Here is an 18,981-nt window from a genome sequence, read left to right on the forward strand (position 1 = left end):
ACCCGTGTTAATAAAGTGGGACTCCGCTCACGCGCGTTTGGGCCTCCCTAGCTTAGAACTAAGCACTAATATCACCTAAAAAACTAAATCTACAAGGTATGTATAATCTATTTAGTAATTTGATAATGTTTAAACGGTACTCACCAGTTCTTTTGATGTATTTTCTCCAGAATTCCCACGGATTTGTCCCAAATCTTGCGACAAACCACGTCGCGGTAGACAGCTGTACATTTTTTTTTATTTATAAATAAAGCGCCCCTTACGATAGTTGTTAACAACGCGGCCAAATCGTTAGGTTTTTTGCACTGTGTCCAAGGCTTTTTTATTTTGTTTTATTTTTTATTTTTTAATAAATATTTTGTTCAATAGCGATTTTTACGTCAAATATTAAATTTATATCACAAAATATTTTTTAATTGTAGAAATATACATAATATTATGCAATAATTTATTCTATATATATTTTATAATAAAATTTATAATTGTTGCGGTCTTTAAAAAAGGATAGTCGATTGATCAGGTGATGACCACACGTATCACGTGATCTGAAAATCAGCTTCATACCGCTTTGATCACACTCGACGGTGACCGGACTGACTGCCAAAAAAAGATCGAAAAATGACTCAAATGTAAGTTTCCCTTTATTTTATTAAATTCAAATTAGGAATAGGAATATATTTAATGGGCAATCTTTTAATAAATGATAAACAAACGAGGACAAAACTCATATTTTGGGAGTAATATCATACTTGGGTGCAGGAAACAGTACGGTTAGAAGTTCTAACCTGTTTTTAACGCATTGTCGCCTATGAGGTCCATACATGCTAATGTTTGGACCTCATTGGTACTAGGAGTGGCGACACCCCAATACTTACCCGTGCTAATAAACTGGGACTCCACTCACGCGCATTTGGGCCACCCTAGCTTAGAACTAAGCAATATTATCTAGAAATTTTTAAATTGTAGTCATGAAATATGTTCTATTAAATAAATTGATAATGTTTAATCGGTACTCACCGGTTCTTTTGTTGCATTTTCAGACCATTTCTCACAATTCTTCGTAAATATTTGCGGCAAATTTTGTCGCCATAGACAGCTATACGTCCATCTTTATTAATAAATGGAGCGCCCTTTACGATAGTTGTTAATGCCGCGGAGAAATCGTTAGGCATTTTGGCATGTGTTCAAGGCGTTCTTTCTGTTTTATTTTTTATATTGAAGAATTTGTTGAATAGCGCCGTCTACGTCAGGTATGAGATCGAGTGTATAAATACACTCTTCCAAAATAATTATGATTCCGACCTGGCGCTGTTTAACTTCAATCTCTTTCACCTAAATTAGCGATGAATGCTAGCATTATAAAATATATATTATTAACGTCTGACGAAAAGAATAACCAACCGATCAGCTGACGAGAACGCGAATCACGTGATCTTCATATCAGCTTCGATCGCGAGTCAGAAGTGAAGAGCAACTGCCCAGAAAATCAGGAAAAAGCCGTGAAAATGTAAGTTCCCCTTCATTTCTTTCATTTTTTTGTTGTTGCTAACGATGCATTTACACTATAAAATTATAATTTAAATAAGAGAAAGGAATATAGCTTGTACTTGTGATATAATATATAAATATCCTGTTCTCAGAGATTTCTAACCAAAAATACTACTGATGTCGCCTATGAGGTCCATACATGTAATGTTTGGACCTCATTGGTACTAGGAGTGTTTTTTGGGGGGTGAAAATTCAGAATCAGAGTACTCACACATATTGCGGAGGTTAGTATGCTATACAAACCTCGCACTACGAACATGATTTCACAATGTATTTTGGATTTGTCGGTTAACATCGCTTCATAACATGAATAATCTTTGCCGAAACTCGTTCCGCTATTCACTGGGGCTTTTTCCGTTGAGTATCTTTCAGTTATTCATTTTTTCATTATTTTTTATATAAAAAGCACATTAAAAAGAGCAAAATTGCTTACCTCGGCCTGGAAAGGTGCTTCACATGTCTCTTCCACGGATATAAAAGAAGCTTGATGGTGGCGCTAATACAATTCACAACCTTAATTCAGCTCGTCGGTATTTTATAGCTAGATCTATGTCTAAGTAAATTCATCAAATGCACAATTCTTATGATTGTTTGATAAGATATAGACACCAATAAATGCAATAACTTAAAAACATACTTTTAGATAATTATTACTGATGATAACCCTTGTTGGAAAACATTCGAAGCGATGAAACAAAATTAGAAAATTCTACGTGCCTTGAACGAAGCCAGCAGTGAGAGCCTTTGTTCGTGTGTCAACAAACATTTTATCAAAGTCTATACAATAAAAAGAATGGACGCTTTACCGACTTCGCGTAATGCTTTGCATCGATTTACATGTAAAATAATTTTAGTGCCTAGTCTTACCCTTGTAGTGTCATTGATATGAATTTAAATCACAGAACACAATTTTCCAGATAGAAAAGGAAACAAAATAAAGTTTCCACTTACATTGATTATTCATTCAGTTACATGTATTCATCAAATCAATTTCAATTTCATTTCCATGAAGGCATGTTCTTTTCCATGTCATGAAAAAAAAATTGAGGAAACTGGCTTTATCATGATTTGTCACCAGTTTTCTTGTGTTTGTTAATTTTTTTTTACAGTCTGCATTAGGCCCTATGTGTGGACGCCCAAAATTAAAGATGTCTTTCTTACCTCAATTTTCTTAAAAGTTTGGCTTGTTGTAGTTACACAGGACTCAGGGTATTTTATCCTCGAAGTGCTAACAAGAGCCTTGGGGATTTTCAGAAGCCTTCTATATATCCCCATTCCCTGCTATGTTAAAGCTTATTCAATTTAACAGATTTAGGCAATAGGCATCCGTGTCTGTTTGTTGGAAGAGTCTGCATCACAATCAAAATGAAGGGAATGGGGCTGCAGGGAATTACAGTTCACCCTCCATGGTTTCCAAACTAGACTGAGTAGTCTCACTCACACTATTGAAAGGATAGTACCCATGGGTCGGTACTTAAAAGGAGTTGTTGCTTCCAGCAGAGCTCAAGATAGTTGACCCAGTGAACATGGGGGTAACCGTCCCTATTTTTTCACTGAATATAAAAATATGCATAAAAAGTTTGCATTTGCATCAATTCTTGACTCCATCATTTTGAAAACATTGCCCATTAATTCATGATTCCAAGTTCTTTTTCATAAATAAATAAGGAAAATTGGCATTCAGTATGTCTAATATGCAACTTACATTTAACAGCCTCAGTGCTGATTTGTAAAAAAAAAAATGTAAATGTAGGAGGTTATTTTGAATACAAAGTAAGGAATGTTTCTACATCTTTTCTTTGATAGAAAAAAAATGTGTGAATACATATAGAACTTGTCCCAGCCCAGAGCTTTTTAACCCTAAAATGACCGGGGGGGGGGTTGATTCAACCCCCCCTCAACATTTTCTGCGATCATTCCGCCGCGCGAAATTTTTTGACCGCGCCACTCGCAGAGTTTATACTTTTAAGTCTCGCGCATCTTTTGAGACCAAATTTACGACGCCCGGGTACGCGGTTCCAAAATTGCGCAACATTTCATAAGTGCATGTCAGACCAAAAATTGTTCCAAAACGTGATTTTGTGTACAAAGTCAATGCAAATTGAGTTTTCTCATCTTATTCATAAAGATATGATTATTTTTACTTTAAACAGCTGAAATCAATTGATTTTAGCATAATTATGCTTCAAAAAGGTTGTACAATAAATCTGGTAAAATAAACAAAGAAAAACAAAAGGTTGAAAAACAATGAAATACATAAGAAATTCATAAAACAATAAAATACATAAGAAATTGATTTCCAAACCGAAGTTTTTTTCGATTGCGATTGTTAAGAATGCTACAAAGAATATTTTTACCAAAAATTAGCATTCTAGGAGCTTTATTTAGTGAATTAGAGCAAAAAGTATGATTTATGCATAAATTAGCATAATTAATTCATATAAAATAAAATCTCATTATTTTGGAAAATTTTACCATACAGCCTTGTAGATTACATCGCACACTACCAGCGTGCACATTTTTGCGGCGCTCACGCGATCGGCGGCCGAGATCTCAGGGGGGGGTTGAATCAACCCCCCCCCCCCCCCGGCCACAGAACAGCCAAAAAAGCCCGGCCTAGTTAGGGTTAAAGAGAACACTTCTTTCACCAATGATGCAAGACTCTATGACCCGTATCCTGAAGCCCGGTTTAACTTAGGCCATGGTCTAACTCTGTGTTAAAATGGTTTATTTCCAATTCGTCTCATGCCAATCCATCCAATTGCCAACTCGTCAAATATCATTTGGTCTACTATCAGTTCGTCCACTCACCACATGGTCTACTTTCATTAATAGTCTAATGCCATTCTGTCTTACAACCAGTTGGTCCAATAGCCATTTAGTCCATATACCATTTGGTCTAATTGGACCAAGTGTTTAATTGTGCAAAATGAATAAAAATTTAATGGATATTAGACCAATTGGTTATGAGACGAAATGGTCATAGACAAAGTGATGATTGGACCAATGTTGATGGACGGAATGGCATTAGACTAAATGAAATTAGACCATGTGGTGAGTGGACGAGTTGGCAGTAGACGAATTGGCAATTTAGTGTTGAAATTATAGGAGCCGAAAATGTCAAAATTTTGTTTACTCTGTATATTTATTGTTTTTACTGTTTTCTATACTCACAAATTTGGTAAAATCTTACCTAATGCTTTTCAAAATTAGATTGACGACCTGATGCCATACAGGAAAGTAGTGCCATGCATTGTTTGTTGATCAAGCAGATGAGAAGTTTGGTGAAATTCAAGCATTCGCTGACCAAACATTTTGTGATCGGAGTGGCATACTCTACGTTCAACATGAGCCAAGCTAGACAGTCTTCCAGGCATCCTGATGGGATTCATCGACTTCCGTTCCAGTGGCTCAAACTGAGAGCCCCTGAATTCAGAGTCAATGGAGATCAAATAACAATCCTACAGGAGCCATCAGAATTCTACAATGCAATTAAGGTTTGTTTCTAATTTGAGATTTTGAATGAGCTTGAAAAGGAACACAGTAAGCTTAAATATGTTACGGTATATAATTGTCAAAATTGCTCAACATTAAGCCACTCAAGTACTTGGTTGAAGTTAGAAGAAATTCATGGATACATGTAGCTTCAAAAGATTAGCAGAAAACAAGGTATAAAGTTTGAAGTTCACTCAAGTATTAGATGTGCACACTATCCAATTTCGGTGAAACTTCCAAGTATTTTGGGGAAAAAATGATGCATAAAAAAATCCTACATTCGGTATTTTATTATATTTAACAATTTCAATTTGACAGTACGAGGGAAAATTACTCGTTTAGATAAGCTAATTTTCCAATTTTTACCTTTTGAAAACCGAATGACTACAGATTCTTTCCTGGCAACTTATTGATTTTTGGGTGGCAGGTCACGTATGTAAAGTGATCAATCTTTTGAGACTATGCAATAATAATCCTGGGGTGGGGGGGGGCATTATGGTTCTCCTCCAGGTTTTGCATGATAAACAAAGAAATGCCATGTGATTTTTTTCAAACAGTATTATAAATACATGTACAATAAAGGAAATTATTAATACCAGCTTTTTGGACACAACTGATCCCACATAGAGTCCGTAAACAAAAATATATTTTCACATTTACAGCCATTTTTTCTGTGCATAAATCGTCTGAAATTAAATGAAAAGATTTAATGAAATTTGTTGTGCCAAGATTCAGCCAAGAACCAAAAGGGGCAGCCATACTATTGCGAATTACTGTTATCATCATTGCTATTATTATCATTATTGATTTTGTTACAATTTGTATCTTTTTGTACTACTGGAGTAAATAAAGATTATTAGTGATGGAGTAAACATTGTTGGATGTGATTTGAAGGAGCTTTTATTACTTAATGATATTGTTCACCCCTTTATAAACAAGAATGACTATCATCTCCCTTTTTTTGACATCTCATATTTCTTTGGCTATATAACCAATATTCAATATTCTATCATTTGTTTTGACTAGGATAATATTGGTTTTTCAAAGAAGAGCATTGTTTTAGCATCTCTTTACCTTGGTGATGGACCTATGGAAGCAGAACTGGTACGTATAGATCTAGTATCATTTAACCATTATAAAAGATTACCATGTGGTAAGTTAATACCTGTCATTTAAGTACACTGAAAAGATTGAAACAAATGCATTTTTAAAATGCTTTGGTTCAGATCATGAATTATTTAACTGATGAAAGAATTTGCTGAAATGTGTAACCAATGGCATTTTCCAATCTTTTATCCTTAAATATTTGGAAAAATTTGGCTGTTCATGAAATTCTCTTATTTCTATATTAAAAGAAATACCAGTGTTATCATTTGGAGGCAACTTTCTTTTGTTTTGTTTTTATTTATACAGGTATACAGCTACATTTTATTTTATGATACACCATAAGACAGTTTGTGAACTTAACATGGATCATTGTAATGCTTTCAAAATGTTCATATTAAAAAAGAAATCTCTAATAATCTCTAAATATAAGGATGAATTGTTTGCCTCAAAAATTATTCTATTGATTCAAATCAAATCTGTTTGATTTCAGTTTTAGTTATTAGTTACATGTAATATTGCATTGGTGGTTGATAAACATATTTACCATGTGACAAAAATAAAGTTGTTATCTGCTTTGATAACAATGGACAATTAAATACCTTCAATTTTAAGATATTAAAGATTAAAGTTGCACTAATCTTGCAGGTGAAATCACTACGTGATGCGTGTGAGAGAGCTGAGAGTGAAGGGGACGACCTGTGTGTTCACGTCCATCTGGACTGTGTCCGAGGATCGCGAGGAGCGAAGAACTCCCGCACCATGCTGCAACCGCTCTTGAAGGAATTCAGGGATCGAGTAACGGTATCTCTCTACCACACCCCTGAGCTTAGGGGGGTAAAGAAGGCTCTTATCCCTGAAAGATTCAACGAGGCCATCGGTCTCTCCCATCTCAAAGTCTACACCTTTGATGATAATTTACTTATGTCAGGGTGCGTATGCATGTTTGGGATTCGTAATTTAATGTTTAAAGGACAAGTCCACCCCAACAAAAAGATGATTTGAATAGAAAGAGAAAAATCAAACAAGGATAACAAATTTCATCAAAATCGGATCAGTATGGTCAGTATGCAAATGAGGGGACCAATGACATCACCCACTCACTATTTCTTCTGTATTTTATTATATGAAATATAATATTTGAATTTTCTCCTCATTGTCATGCAGAAAATTTTTCATTCTCCCTGAACATGTAGAATTCTATGTTTAAAAATTTTGTGGTTCACACAAGATGGTCATAATTTTCAAATCCGTAAAAAAATGAAATATTGTATAATTTAAACAATAAAAAACAAAAGAAATAGTGGGTGAGTGACATCATCGACTCTCTTATTTTCTATCCTATTTTGATGACGTTTTCAACATTATTCTTGTTTGATTTTTCTATATTTTGTTCAAATCAACTTTTTTCTGGGGTGGACTTGACCTTTAACAATTGATCATGAGACTGATTTCTACACTTGATTGCATTGATTGTTGTGTATTATCAATCATAGAAATTAGCTTCAGGATCAATTGCTGAGCTTGATTGACAAGTACTTGATTGAATGCACAAAGAATTCTGCAAGGACTTCAAAACACAAGGAGAAAATAAGGGTTGAAGTTCGGGGTTCACGTAAACATGAGACGTGCAAACTAGGTGAAACTTCCAGGCAGTCCGCACAAAAGTAATGTCAATAAAACTCTTGCATGTGCTCTTTTACTCAACTTCACAACTTTGAATTTTTACAATATGAAGAAGAAGAAGAAGAATTACACTCTCAGATAGGCCAATTTTTAATTTTTGCTTTTTGACAACCAAATTACTTACAGAGAACCCTCCCTCTTGAATTGTTGGTCTGGGGGTGGCTGGTCACATACATGTATGCCATATAACATTTCTGGGCCCCATTTTACAAAGAGTTACGATTGATCCGATCAATCACAACTATGGACAGCCAGCAACATCAACATCTATTATGCATGTTTGTTCAAAATATTTTCTAGCTATGATGTATATTCATGCATTCATTGTTTTCTTGAAAATTCAATGCCCTTCTCTTTGCATTCAAAGGACATTGTGCAAATTTTTCGTAGAAAAAAATTATGACACTGAAAGATTTTCATAGAGTTACGATTGATCAGATCAACCGTAACTCTTTGTAAGACGGGGCCCTGATGAACAGACTGAATGTCACTCAATGGCTATTTGTATCACAGTTTTGTTGTCTTATTTTGCAGGGCCAATTTAAGTGAGATGTATTTCACCAACAGACAAGACCGTTGCATCCTTATCAGGAACTGTCCTGAGTTAGTAAACTTCTTCAACAAACTGGTCCTTGCTGTCGGCTCTCTGTCTTTCCAACTCCATCCAGATAATTCATTAAGTCTCTATTCAGCCAACAGCATTCACCCATTTGAAGGTGAGATTTTCTTTCTATTTCTTGATGTATTGTTATATATATTGGAGCATTTTATGAAAAGACTTCTTAAATATTTATCTCACAGAGTCTGTTTTATCTGACAGTCACAATTGTAATGGTTGGGCACGCTTCTTAGCCAATCAAAAGTAAAGAAAGTTGTTGTTTTGACAACTCGTCAGATGTCACGTTTAAAATACTCTTCTCACTTTTCTTCCTCAAATATTCTGATATTGCATGATTTATTTAAAATTCTGTGATTGAAGGTTGTAATTGGTTTAAATTTTCTTCAGAAACGAATACTAATGAAACAGTTCCTTTTCTATCTTAATATCATTTGTATCACTTGATTTTCTTATTTTAGGAGATTTTGAGGAATTTAAGTTGAGAGCATTCAACAAAATACAGAATGTTCTAGAATCCCAAGATGATAGCCATAGCTCAGAGTCACTAAGAACATGGCAGAGGACAGTCATAGAAGGGAGTGAAAGCAATCGTACAACGGACAGTCTCCAAGAATCAAGAACTGACCAAAGCTATCAAGAACAGGCTCCATTAGGAAGTCTTTTAGTAGCTCAAGAGTCAAGAGGTGTGCATTATATATATGATGAATCGGCGAGTATTAGAACTAAGCACTCTGACAGAGAACAAGCGAGCAGTTCAGGAGAATCTCAGGGAGACAGTTTCCATGGTCATCCGAGACAGGGTAGAACTGAAAGTGATTCTGTCGAGGAAACGGTGGATCAGGTCAAAGTTCACCTGCAGGATGAGGAAGCCATACACGTCGGGGGGCACGATACTCAATATGGAACAAATACCATGCAAAAAACTTCAGATGACTCAAGAACAACAACGGAAATGAAAGGCCTTGAGGATCAGGTCAAAAACATCAAGGAGGCTGACACTGTGATTTATCCTTTGGTTCAGATGGGTCCTCTAGGTATAATAGTAGACCAGGAGGTTACTATACAGCTGCTTGGAGAAGGTGATCCTGCAGCAGTGTGCTACTTAGCATCAGGGTACTTCAATCTCACATCACAGTACATGGATACCATCTTGCAGTCCAATGCTACCTTTGAAATGCTGATGGCTTCTCCTCAGGTAAGTATCTTTATACGACCCACCACATGAGGGTAGTTTCTTTCTGGCCATAACCAGCTTTGCCATGTAATCTTTTTTGTATTGCCAGATTATTACCTGTTATTCAATTCAATTCAATTTTGGTTAATTACATACATTTGGAAGTTTTAAGACTAATACTACAAATTTTACATTAAAAATATGATTCCCATGAACTGATTTTAAATTTTCATGTATATACATTTGAATGTATTAAAAAATGTCCATTTATTTTAATTGCAAAGTTAAATGAATTTAAAATTGAAAATACAAACACAGTGAAAGTTTTAATGGTTGTTGCTAAAAGATGATACTATTACCTTATTGCTCTCTATCCACACAAAATATTAATATAGAGGGCAAGAAAGGGGTTAGAGAGGGGTAGAGAAATAAAGTGAGGCTATGAAAATACTAAATTAGCATGGTTTTATCTTTCTCGATTATAAGCTGTTATTAGGAGTTCAAAGGCAACAACGCCAACCAACCTTGCTGTGACTAAATTTTGGTTAATAAAAGAACCAATTTTTCACAAGATAAAATCCTCAATATTATCAGAATATTTAAAGTAAGTTTTCTGTGTCAGTATTTCAGTTAATCATTAAATCACTTTCCCTGTGATTTAATCATCACCAAACACTCTCCCATGACCACCACCATCATCATCATCAACTCCATCTCCATCATGGCCTTCATTTTCACCATTATCACCATCCTCATTCATACCATCTCCATCTTCATCATTATAAAATTATGAACAAAATAACATTTCCATTCTGCTTTATAAATGTATGAATTAATTTCATGAGTTTTATTCCGGGGTTGTCATTTTTTTCAAGCAATCTGCTTATAATGACAATCCTTCTCCTGCAAATTGTAAATGTTAAATTTTCTTTGTTGGTAGTAGATCATATTTGTTTAGAACGACTTTTATTTATTTTTTTTCTTTATGATTCATACCAAAATAAATTACAAATGTATTATGTTTGTTACGTAATGAAAATTGTATTGGATACCAATGTTATGAATGCAGAAGAAAACAATAAATCAAATCAAAATCAAAACTCTGGTGAACTATTCAATTTTTTCAATTCAATTCAATTCAATTCATTTATTCTTTTCCATTAAAAAACAACAAAATATGTACATTTGAAATACACATGTATATACAAAAATAGATCAAATACATAAGCATAGTAAATTAATATTGTAAGTAATAGAAATAAATGGAAAATGGAACACCTGTAGAAAGCTTTTTTGAAAAAGCTTGTAAATGGCAGGAGTCCAAAAGTTAGCAAAATACAAATATAATAATGATAACAATATTAGATGGCGCATGTATTTGAATTCAACGTCTTGCCCCCTATCCCCACCTGCCCCCTGTCCCCACCCCCCTATCCCCACCTGCCCCCATCCCCCTATCCCCACCTGCCCCCTTCCCACCCCCCTACCCCCATCTCTCTCTCAGGTAGAATTCAAAATTAATATAGGTTAAAATCTAAATTGAAATAAAATTAATATGACAACAAATAAACTTTAAGATTTTTTTTGAAAGTATTCAAAAAGACATTCTCCGTAATCGAAGTTGGTAATGAGTTCCATACTGTGGGCCCTGTATATCTAACTGTTTTTTGCATATACTGCTTATCAATATTCCAGATATGTAATTTTTTACTATTTCGAGTGTTATATTTGTGAATCATAGAATTAGTTTCAAACATATTGGCAAGAGGAGGCAAAACGGTTCCTTTGATACACTTGAATACAAAAACTAGTGTCCATATAAGAAAATCTTTTACACCATTTTTTCGTGGGCAGCTTGGAATTTCACTGAGATTATTCAGTGTGCACATCTCATACTGAAGTGAACTCCAAACTCCAATCCTTGTTTCCTCCTTTTTCTTTGAAGCTTTCGCTGAATTTTTGTACATTCAGTCAAGTACTTGTGTTATTGTCGGATCAATTTTAACAAGTTATATATCATTTTACAGTTTAGGATGTGCTTTTTAAAGCTCAATAAAAATCTCAAAATTCACTTTGGGTGACTTATGGCAGGTTTTAGGGTGGCAGGTATCATATGTTTTTATCACTAATCTCCTTCACAGGTCAATGGATTCTATGGCTCCCGTGGAATATCAGGATACGTCCCTGACTCGTATACCTTTATCGCTAGCCAGTTCTTCAAAGCTATCAACCAGTGTCAACAGCAGCGTAGGATAACACTATATGAGTATTACAGAGATGCTTGGACATTCCATGTTAAAGGTTTGGAAAATGCTTTTGATACCCGCCGAATTCTATTTCATTTTTTGTTGTCCTTTTGGCATTACCAGTTTGCCACTTTTTTGGATGAGAGGGTGTTGCCCCTTGAAGCAAATGCTGATTTCATAAATTGAAATGAATTCTCAATCCTCACACACCCTTGAAATTCTGATTAATGTTGTTTTCCTCACAGGTTTGTGGTATTATCTTCCTGAAGAGAGTCACCCTTCTCTTACTCTCATTGGATCTCCAAACTTTGGTGAGTAATGATGAAAAATAAAACATAGCATATATGATTATCTAGTTGCATATTCAATGGCACACTATATACCCAAAGTTTAGCTCTATCTGCTAAAAGTGCTTGGTGCATTGAAGGAATCAATCCTGCCAGGTACCATTCACCTCACCTGGGTTTGATATAGAATAAATGGGGATTAATCTCTTGCTGAAGGAAATCATGCCTTGGCTGGGATTCGAACCTGTGATCCTCTGTTTCGAAGGCAAGAGTTTGAACCGCTAGACTACAACGCTCGATATGATCTAAACAATATCAATGATCATCACACATTGGACAGTCAATGCTCTTTATTTTTTATATTTTTGATAAGTGGCACCTTCATAGCAGGATCATACAAAAGATTTCACAAACTCATTTTCCTATTTTACTCAAATCAGAACTTGATCCTCATTTCTTGCTCTCATCCATGTGTAGATTTTGACTTATTAGCCCCCCCCCCCCCCCATCTAAGCTGTTGATGCGCTATCACAAAGAAAATTGGCATGCATGTCATCTGCGACACAAAAATCATAATTCAAAGGTTAGTCTTGAAATAAAGCTCTAAAAACTACTCAGTTTCCATTTCAACACTCTTTTAGTAATCTTACCAAATATATGTTCAAAATATGGCGTTAAAATTTTTCTCATGTACTGTATTTTAATCTTCACAAAATAAACTTATTATTTATTATTTTATCAGGTCATAGGTCAGTTCATCGTGATCTTGAGGCTCAACTTGCCATCGTAACCCATAATGCCTCACTCAGGAAGCAGTTACATGAGGTAAGAAAATCACATTTTTGAGATCATGCTTTCTGAGAGAAAAAAAATTACTATGTGAAATGACAAAATGACAGTGTTCTGTTTCCCCAAGCAAAGCCAGTATCCATTGGGGTAGGAAGGGGGCTACCAGGCCATTCGTCACATTTTATGCAATAAGCCTGCATCACAGAAAAACTATCACCAGGGACCTTAACACAAAGGTTAGGGATTAATCGTATCAATTTTAATTTTCAATTGTAAAAATATGTTTTGTGATGATTGCTAAGCTTTGTGTTACAGGCCCCAGGACGTTTCATGACTTGTTTCTTTCAAATATCGAGCATCTACAGAAACTGTGGTACATGAATAAAGGAAAATGAAACCTTTGGAACAAGATAGCTTGTGTGAAAACAGAAAAATCAAAGATACGGATCAACGAATGTTTGAGAAAAATTGAAGGAATAATAAGAAAGTTATGAGTATTTTAAGTTTAGATCATTATTGTAATGTAGATCCTCCTCTTGGCAATGCGACAAAGATGTGTGATATCACATGTGAACACTTTCCCATTGCTTTTGTATATATTTCACTTAAAATGCCTCTTTTATTGCATCTATCAGTAGATCATTAATTATTTCTATAGGAGGGCTTGTAATACAGATTTTCAAAAAATATATTATGGATAAAGAGTTTGTATCACCATAAGAAAGAGCAAAAAGAGACATTTTGGGGGTATTTTACAGTCCATCTAAGGGAAAGTTGTTCACATGTGACATCACACATATCTGTCGCATTGCCAATATGAGGATCTCCATAGCATTAGTGATCGCAATATTCAAATGCTCATAACTTTCTCATTATTTGTTCGATCTTTCTCAAACTTTCTTTGTTCTTATTCTTTGATTTTTCTCTTTCCACACAAACCCACTTAGTCCAAGGGTTTCATTCCCCTTTAAATCAGAATTTGTTAATGTATATCTTTACATTTTCATCATCTCAGGAACATGAACGGCTTTATGCAAGATCAGAAAAAGTATCAGCTAACACATTCACTCAACCAGAGAGGAGAGTACCACTTTGGACAAGATTGGTTACCATAGTAACTCGTAACTTCTTTTGAAACAAGAATTTGAGCTTTGAAAAGGGCGGTGTAAGTCCAGAGTGCTGAATGGGATATTTTTGTTATGTTATGGTGTTATAAATGAAAAATATTTTGTTGTTGTGGGGTACTGGTAGGGTGACGGAAGTATAGAGTTAATATATTGTTCCGAATTTATATCAAACAATCAAACTGTGCTTGATGGTAATAATATTGATTTTCTTTCATTAACATGGGCTATGAGCCTCTCTGTTGAGAATATCAGAGAGTTAAAAACTGGCTACTTTTGAGTAGGTACCTATTTTACACAGATTCTGCAATGCTTTCTCGTTTTAACAAGTCAGACAGTATACAAATAGCGAATAGGCATGAGTGCGATGGTGCGAGATTTCGCATGAGGTGAAAGAAAGATGCTCTATTCAACGAGGCGTTAGCCGAGTTGAATAGAGTGTTTCTTTCTTTCACCGAATGCGAAATCTCGCACCATTGCACGAATAAGAATATTCGCTATTTGTGTTGTACAACGCCTCGGAGTTTAGCGAATTTATGAAAAAACAAAGAGTTTTTCCTGCAGTAATCTATGAAAAGGGAGCAAAAATATGGAAGCGAAAAGCAAAATCCCACAAGCGAACACCTCGGGCAGCATTGCGCATTTAGCCAGCAGGCCAGGCTATACGCGTATTGCACCTGCAATTTTACTGAGCGCAATGAATTGAATCGTATTGTGACGTCACCTCCTAAAGCCGTGCAACGGTACATTTTGGATGGTACGTCTTTTGTGCAACAGTACGAATGTTTGACATTCAGCCTCCCATTTGCTCGCGTACAACAAGCTAAGTAGGCGTTGTACAATATGAATTACCATTATAAATGGGCACCGATAGTCATTTTAGAAAGATTATTCAACAAGTACTTGTTCATTTTCTTCAAGAGGAAAAAATATTTTTGACAACTCTTGACAGTTGGTCTTCATACAGAGATTCTTAGCTTGTGCAACTTTATACTGGAAACAATTAGCGTCACTAATGTGGACTGGTGGCCTTTATAGACAGATAGAGGGGGAAAATTAGGACAACTATGGTGGATTTTGCAAGGTTTATTCTTCTTTTATAACATGAATGATGTTGAATAATGAAATACTTGTATTGGTTCTTCAAAATTTCAATTTGTTTCATAAAACTTTGTTTTTCTTAAAAAAGGTGAATTCTTTCTGAAGTTAGCCCCATGTTAAACTGGAATTATTTATGCCTTTTTTTCTTTATGGGAAAATGTAAAATTAACTCAGGTATGTGTGTAGTTCTAATGGATAGTGTGCTATCAATATTTGGTACTTTCTGTTATCTTCACTATAAATAAGCTGATATGGACATATGTTGAAGTGAAATGGTTTGCAAGTCTCATGAAAACTACAGCAATAAAAAAGATTGATTTTTTCCTTTTTACTCATCACAAATGTTTTGTGTTGAAAACAAAATCACAATACAACAATTGTTGCAGAAATATCTTCCAAAATGAAAACTCCATTTCAAACAGAGTAAAGCAGGTGAAGTCCACCGATTGTTATGAATGGCAAGTCTCATGCAGTTCTACACTGTGAATCAATTGTCATCATCCTTCTGATAGCATTTCACACAGATTGTGATCAATTGTTCTTTGCATGTTATGTTACCACTTTTTTTGCACTGGTTGTGCATCTTTGCCATGTTTTTCCACAGGTATTGATAGGAGTGTGATTAGCCACATAAAGTGGGTATTTGGATTTGTTGCGTCTGTCTTTCCTGGTTGGCAGTTTAACGCTAACCGATGCCCCTGTATCAGTCAGATATTTTGTCCCAGTTTGGATATTCATTATGTAGAAGAGGTGACTAATAGGATGTGTACTGCCAGGGCTGCATGTCACCAACTACTCCTGGTCAGGGTTGCTTGAGTTGACGTCAGATTTTAGGTGTGTGCATGGAGGTTTACAACATTTTGCCTTGTCGCCTATTTTCCAATGGTACCAGCATTCTGTACCCGCTTGCGCTTCACACCTGGTACAGCTCTTACTACATGAACGTTTTGCCTCTGAAGACCACAATCCTCTGCGAGTTGGTTGACAGTCGCCTGTGATATGCTAGGTGGCCAACTCAATATATTATCATCCATCTCTGAAAGTTGCTCTATAGGGGTTGTCTTGGGGGAGGAAGCATGTACAGCTGCACATTGTCCGAAAGTCTTTGCAAGAAAAGGTGTTCATAATACTCTCCTCCAAAGAGCTTTCCCCTAAGAGCTGTCTCATCTTTAGGAATAGCTGTGATGGCATCCTATTTCCCAGCTCCTCAGCAATCAGGAGTTGGTGGAGCCGCTTCTGTTCAGACTCCAACTGTACCCTTGATCAGTTTGGCCTTACATTTATCATAACGATCTGTCGCAGGAGGCAAAATTATAAAATCATACACTTAGGAGTAATCTTCCTGTATCAAGCTTACCATACATATGCGAACATATTCTCTTGCCTTTACCCGGGTAAACCTTAGTGCAGTGTCGCTGGGCCAAAAGGGTGGCAACCTCTAATAATACAGCCGTCACCAAATTAGATTTTGGATGGGAGTCTTGCTGTCTGTCAGTGGTTGACGAAGTAGCGACCCCCGTCTCCTCTTTTCGCTCAGTACTCATTGTGATAAAGCAAAAACATGAAAGTCTGCTCTCATTGATCATGTTGAGGTCACCAATTTAAGAATCGCAGTTGCGATTGTGACAAAGCTTCCCCTGATGAGGTCTGCTTTGTCTTAATTAGGAGAAACGCCTGCAACCTTTAAGCTGTACGAAGCACAGGAATAAAAATGCTTAACACAGTTGTGTTGCTGTTGATTCTTTCCTGCTGGATTTATTACAAGTGTTCACTCGATGAGAAGAAACAAGTCACAATATCATTGTCGAAAATGACGGACTTAGCAGCTCCTATGTCTGCACTTGGCCACGCCCGAGAATCTTCTCCCTTTTCCAACTCTGCTCGCCTAGTCTCAGCTATACGCATTTCATGCTGCATTCTTTCTCTCTCAACACTCAATTGCATCATTTCTAACTCCACACTAGTATTTTGAGAATTTATATTCCCTGCCTCTGAACCTGCCATGATATCTACATGCGGTTTCAAAATTTCTATCAATTCAGTTTTATTGAGCCCTTCATGGACTAAACCCAATTCGCTGCACTTATCACGCAATTCCGCCACCTTCATTTGTCGCAAGTCACTCAAAGTGATTCAATTAACGCAATTAAAAGATCCTACTATATTCTCAATCCTATTAATGGTCCCTAAAAATAATCCGACCAGGAGAATTCTCCTCTTAAAGAAATTTAACAACCTTAGCTTGCATTTCAAAGTTCATTAAATGGCCACACACTCACACCACCAGTCTCTATTTAAACTTAGCTCATGTCTTGGTTGATCACTCCTGTCTGTCTCCACCAGTGAATCCGATACCTCTGATCTGCTTTGCTGCTCCAATCTTGCTCCTCCCATTCTGTGATCGATCTCCAGCCCTCAGTCAATGCTTTCCAGCTCTCAGTCTTACTGCTAACCACTGCCACTGTCTCTGTCACCACCTTGGACATTCAACCTTTCAGCTCACAAAGTATTTGTGGTCGTTATCAGAGTTCTGCCTCAGTCTCACTGCTCAACTCTGTCACCAACTGTTGTTACTAGTTCAATCAATCGTTCAACATTGCTATCAACTGACATCCATCATCAGTTCTAACTCTGTATAAAGCATTTTTCACTCTGAATTCAAAAATGACGGACTTAGCAGCTCCTATGTCTGCACTTGGCCACGCCCGAGAATCTTCTCCCTTTTCCAACTCTGCTCGCCTAGTCTCAGCTATACGCATTTCATGCTGCATTCTTTCTCTCTCAACACTCAATTGCATCATTTCTAACTCCACACTAGTATTTTGAGAATTTATATTCCCTGCCTCTGAACCTGCCATGATATCTACATGCGGTTTCAAAATTTCTATCAATTCAGTTTTATTGAGCCCTTCATGGACTAAACCCAATTCGCTGCACTTATCACGCAATTCCGCCACCTTCATTTGTCGCAAGTCACTCAAAGTGATTCAATTAACGCAATTAAAAGATCCTACTATATTCTCAATCCTATTAATGGTCCCTAAAAATAATCCGACCAGGAGAATTCTCCTCTTAAAGAAATTTAACAACCTTAGCTTGCATTTCAAAGTTCATTAAATGGCCACACACTCACACCACCAGTCTCTATTTAAACTTAGCTCATGTCTTGGTTGATCACTCCTGTCTGTCTCCACCAGTGAATCCGATACCTCTGATCTGCTTTGCTGCTCCAATCTTGCTCCTCCCATTCTGTGATCGATCTCCAGCCCTCAGTCAATGCTTTCCAGCTCTCAGTCTTACTGCTAACCACTGCCACTGTCTCTGTCACCACCTTGGACATTCAACCTTTCAGCTCACAAAGTATTTGTGGTCGTTATCAGAGTTCTGCCTCAGTCTCACTGCTCAACTCTGTCACCAACTGTTGTTACTAGTTCAATCAATCGTTCAACATTGCTATCAACTGACATCCATCATCAGTTCTAACTCTGTATAAAGCATTTTTCACTCTGAATTCAACATTAAAATTGTGTCTTTCACAAGTCAATGTAATGTTTTTCTCGCTTCGATGAACTGGTGCAATATAAAATTGCTTCTGGACAATCCCACCGCTGCCACCAAGATGTGACAAAGCTTCCCCTGATGCGGTCTGCTTTGTCTTAATTAGGAGAAACGCCTGCAACTATTAAGCTGTACGAAGCACAGGAATAAAAATGCTTAACACAGTTGTGTTGCTGTTGATTCTTTCCTGCTGGATTTAAGAAACAAGTCACAATATCGTTTTCGAAAATGATGGACTTAGCAGCTCCTA

At 36.3% G+C, this 18,981-nt stretch overlaps 1 protein-coding gene across 1 annotated transcript; it reads left to right on the forward strand.

Moving 5' to 3' along the window:
- Positions 1-575: 575 nt before the first annotated feature.
- On the forward strand, positions 576-14,168 carry LOC129269513 (CDP-diacylglycerol--glycerol-3-phosphate 3-phosphatidyltransferase, mitochondrial-like). Its single transcript, XM_064105891.1, has 10 exons — positions 576-629; positions 4,762-5,045; positions 6,070-6,147; positions 6,796-7,079; positions 8,368-8,549; positions 8,911-9,647; positions 11,768-11,927; positions 12,118-12,183; positions 12,902-12,984; positions 13,964-14,168. Exons 2-10 carry the CDS (start codon positions 4,797-4,799, stop codon positions 14,081-14,083), a joined length of 1,959 nt encoding a protein of 652 aa, XP_063961961.1. The 5' UTR covers positions 576-629; positions 4,762-4,796; the 3' UTR covers positions 14,084-14,168.
- The last annotated feature ends 4,813 nt before the right edge of the window (positions 14,169-18,981 follow it).

This window comes from Lytechinus pictus, chromosome 10, assembly GCF_037042905.1.
Source record: "Lytechinus pictus isolate F3 Inbred chromosome 10, Lp3.0, whole genome shotgun sequence".
Lineage (NCBI taxonomy): Eukaryota > Metazoa > Echinodermata > Echinoidea > Temnopleuroida > Toxopneustidae > Lytechinus > Lytechinus pictus.

Coding starts and splice junctions, on each gene's coding strand:
- LOC129269513 (XM_064105891.1), top strand. CDS start 4,797: ATGCATTGTTTGTTGATCAAGCAGATGAGAAGTTTGGTGAAATTCAAG. Junction 5,046..6,069: donor AATTCTACAATGCAATTAAG/GTTTGTTTCTAA, acceptor TGTTTTGACTAG/GATAATATTGGTTTTTCAAA. Junction 7,080..8,367: donor GATAATTTACTTATGTCAGG/GTGCGTATGCAT, acceptor CTTATTTTGCAG/GGCCAATTTAAGTGAGATGT.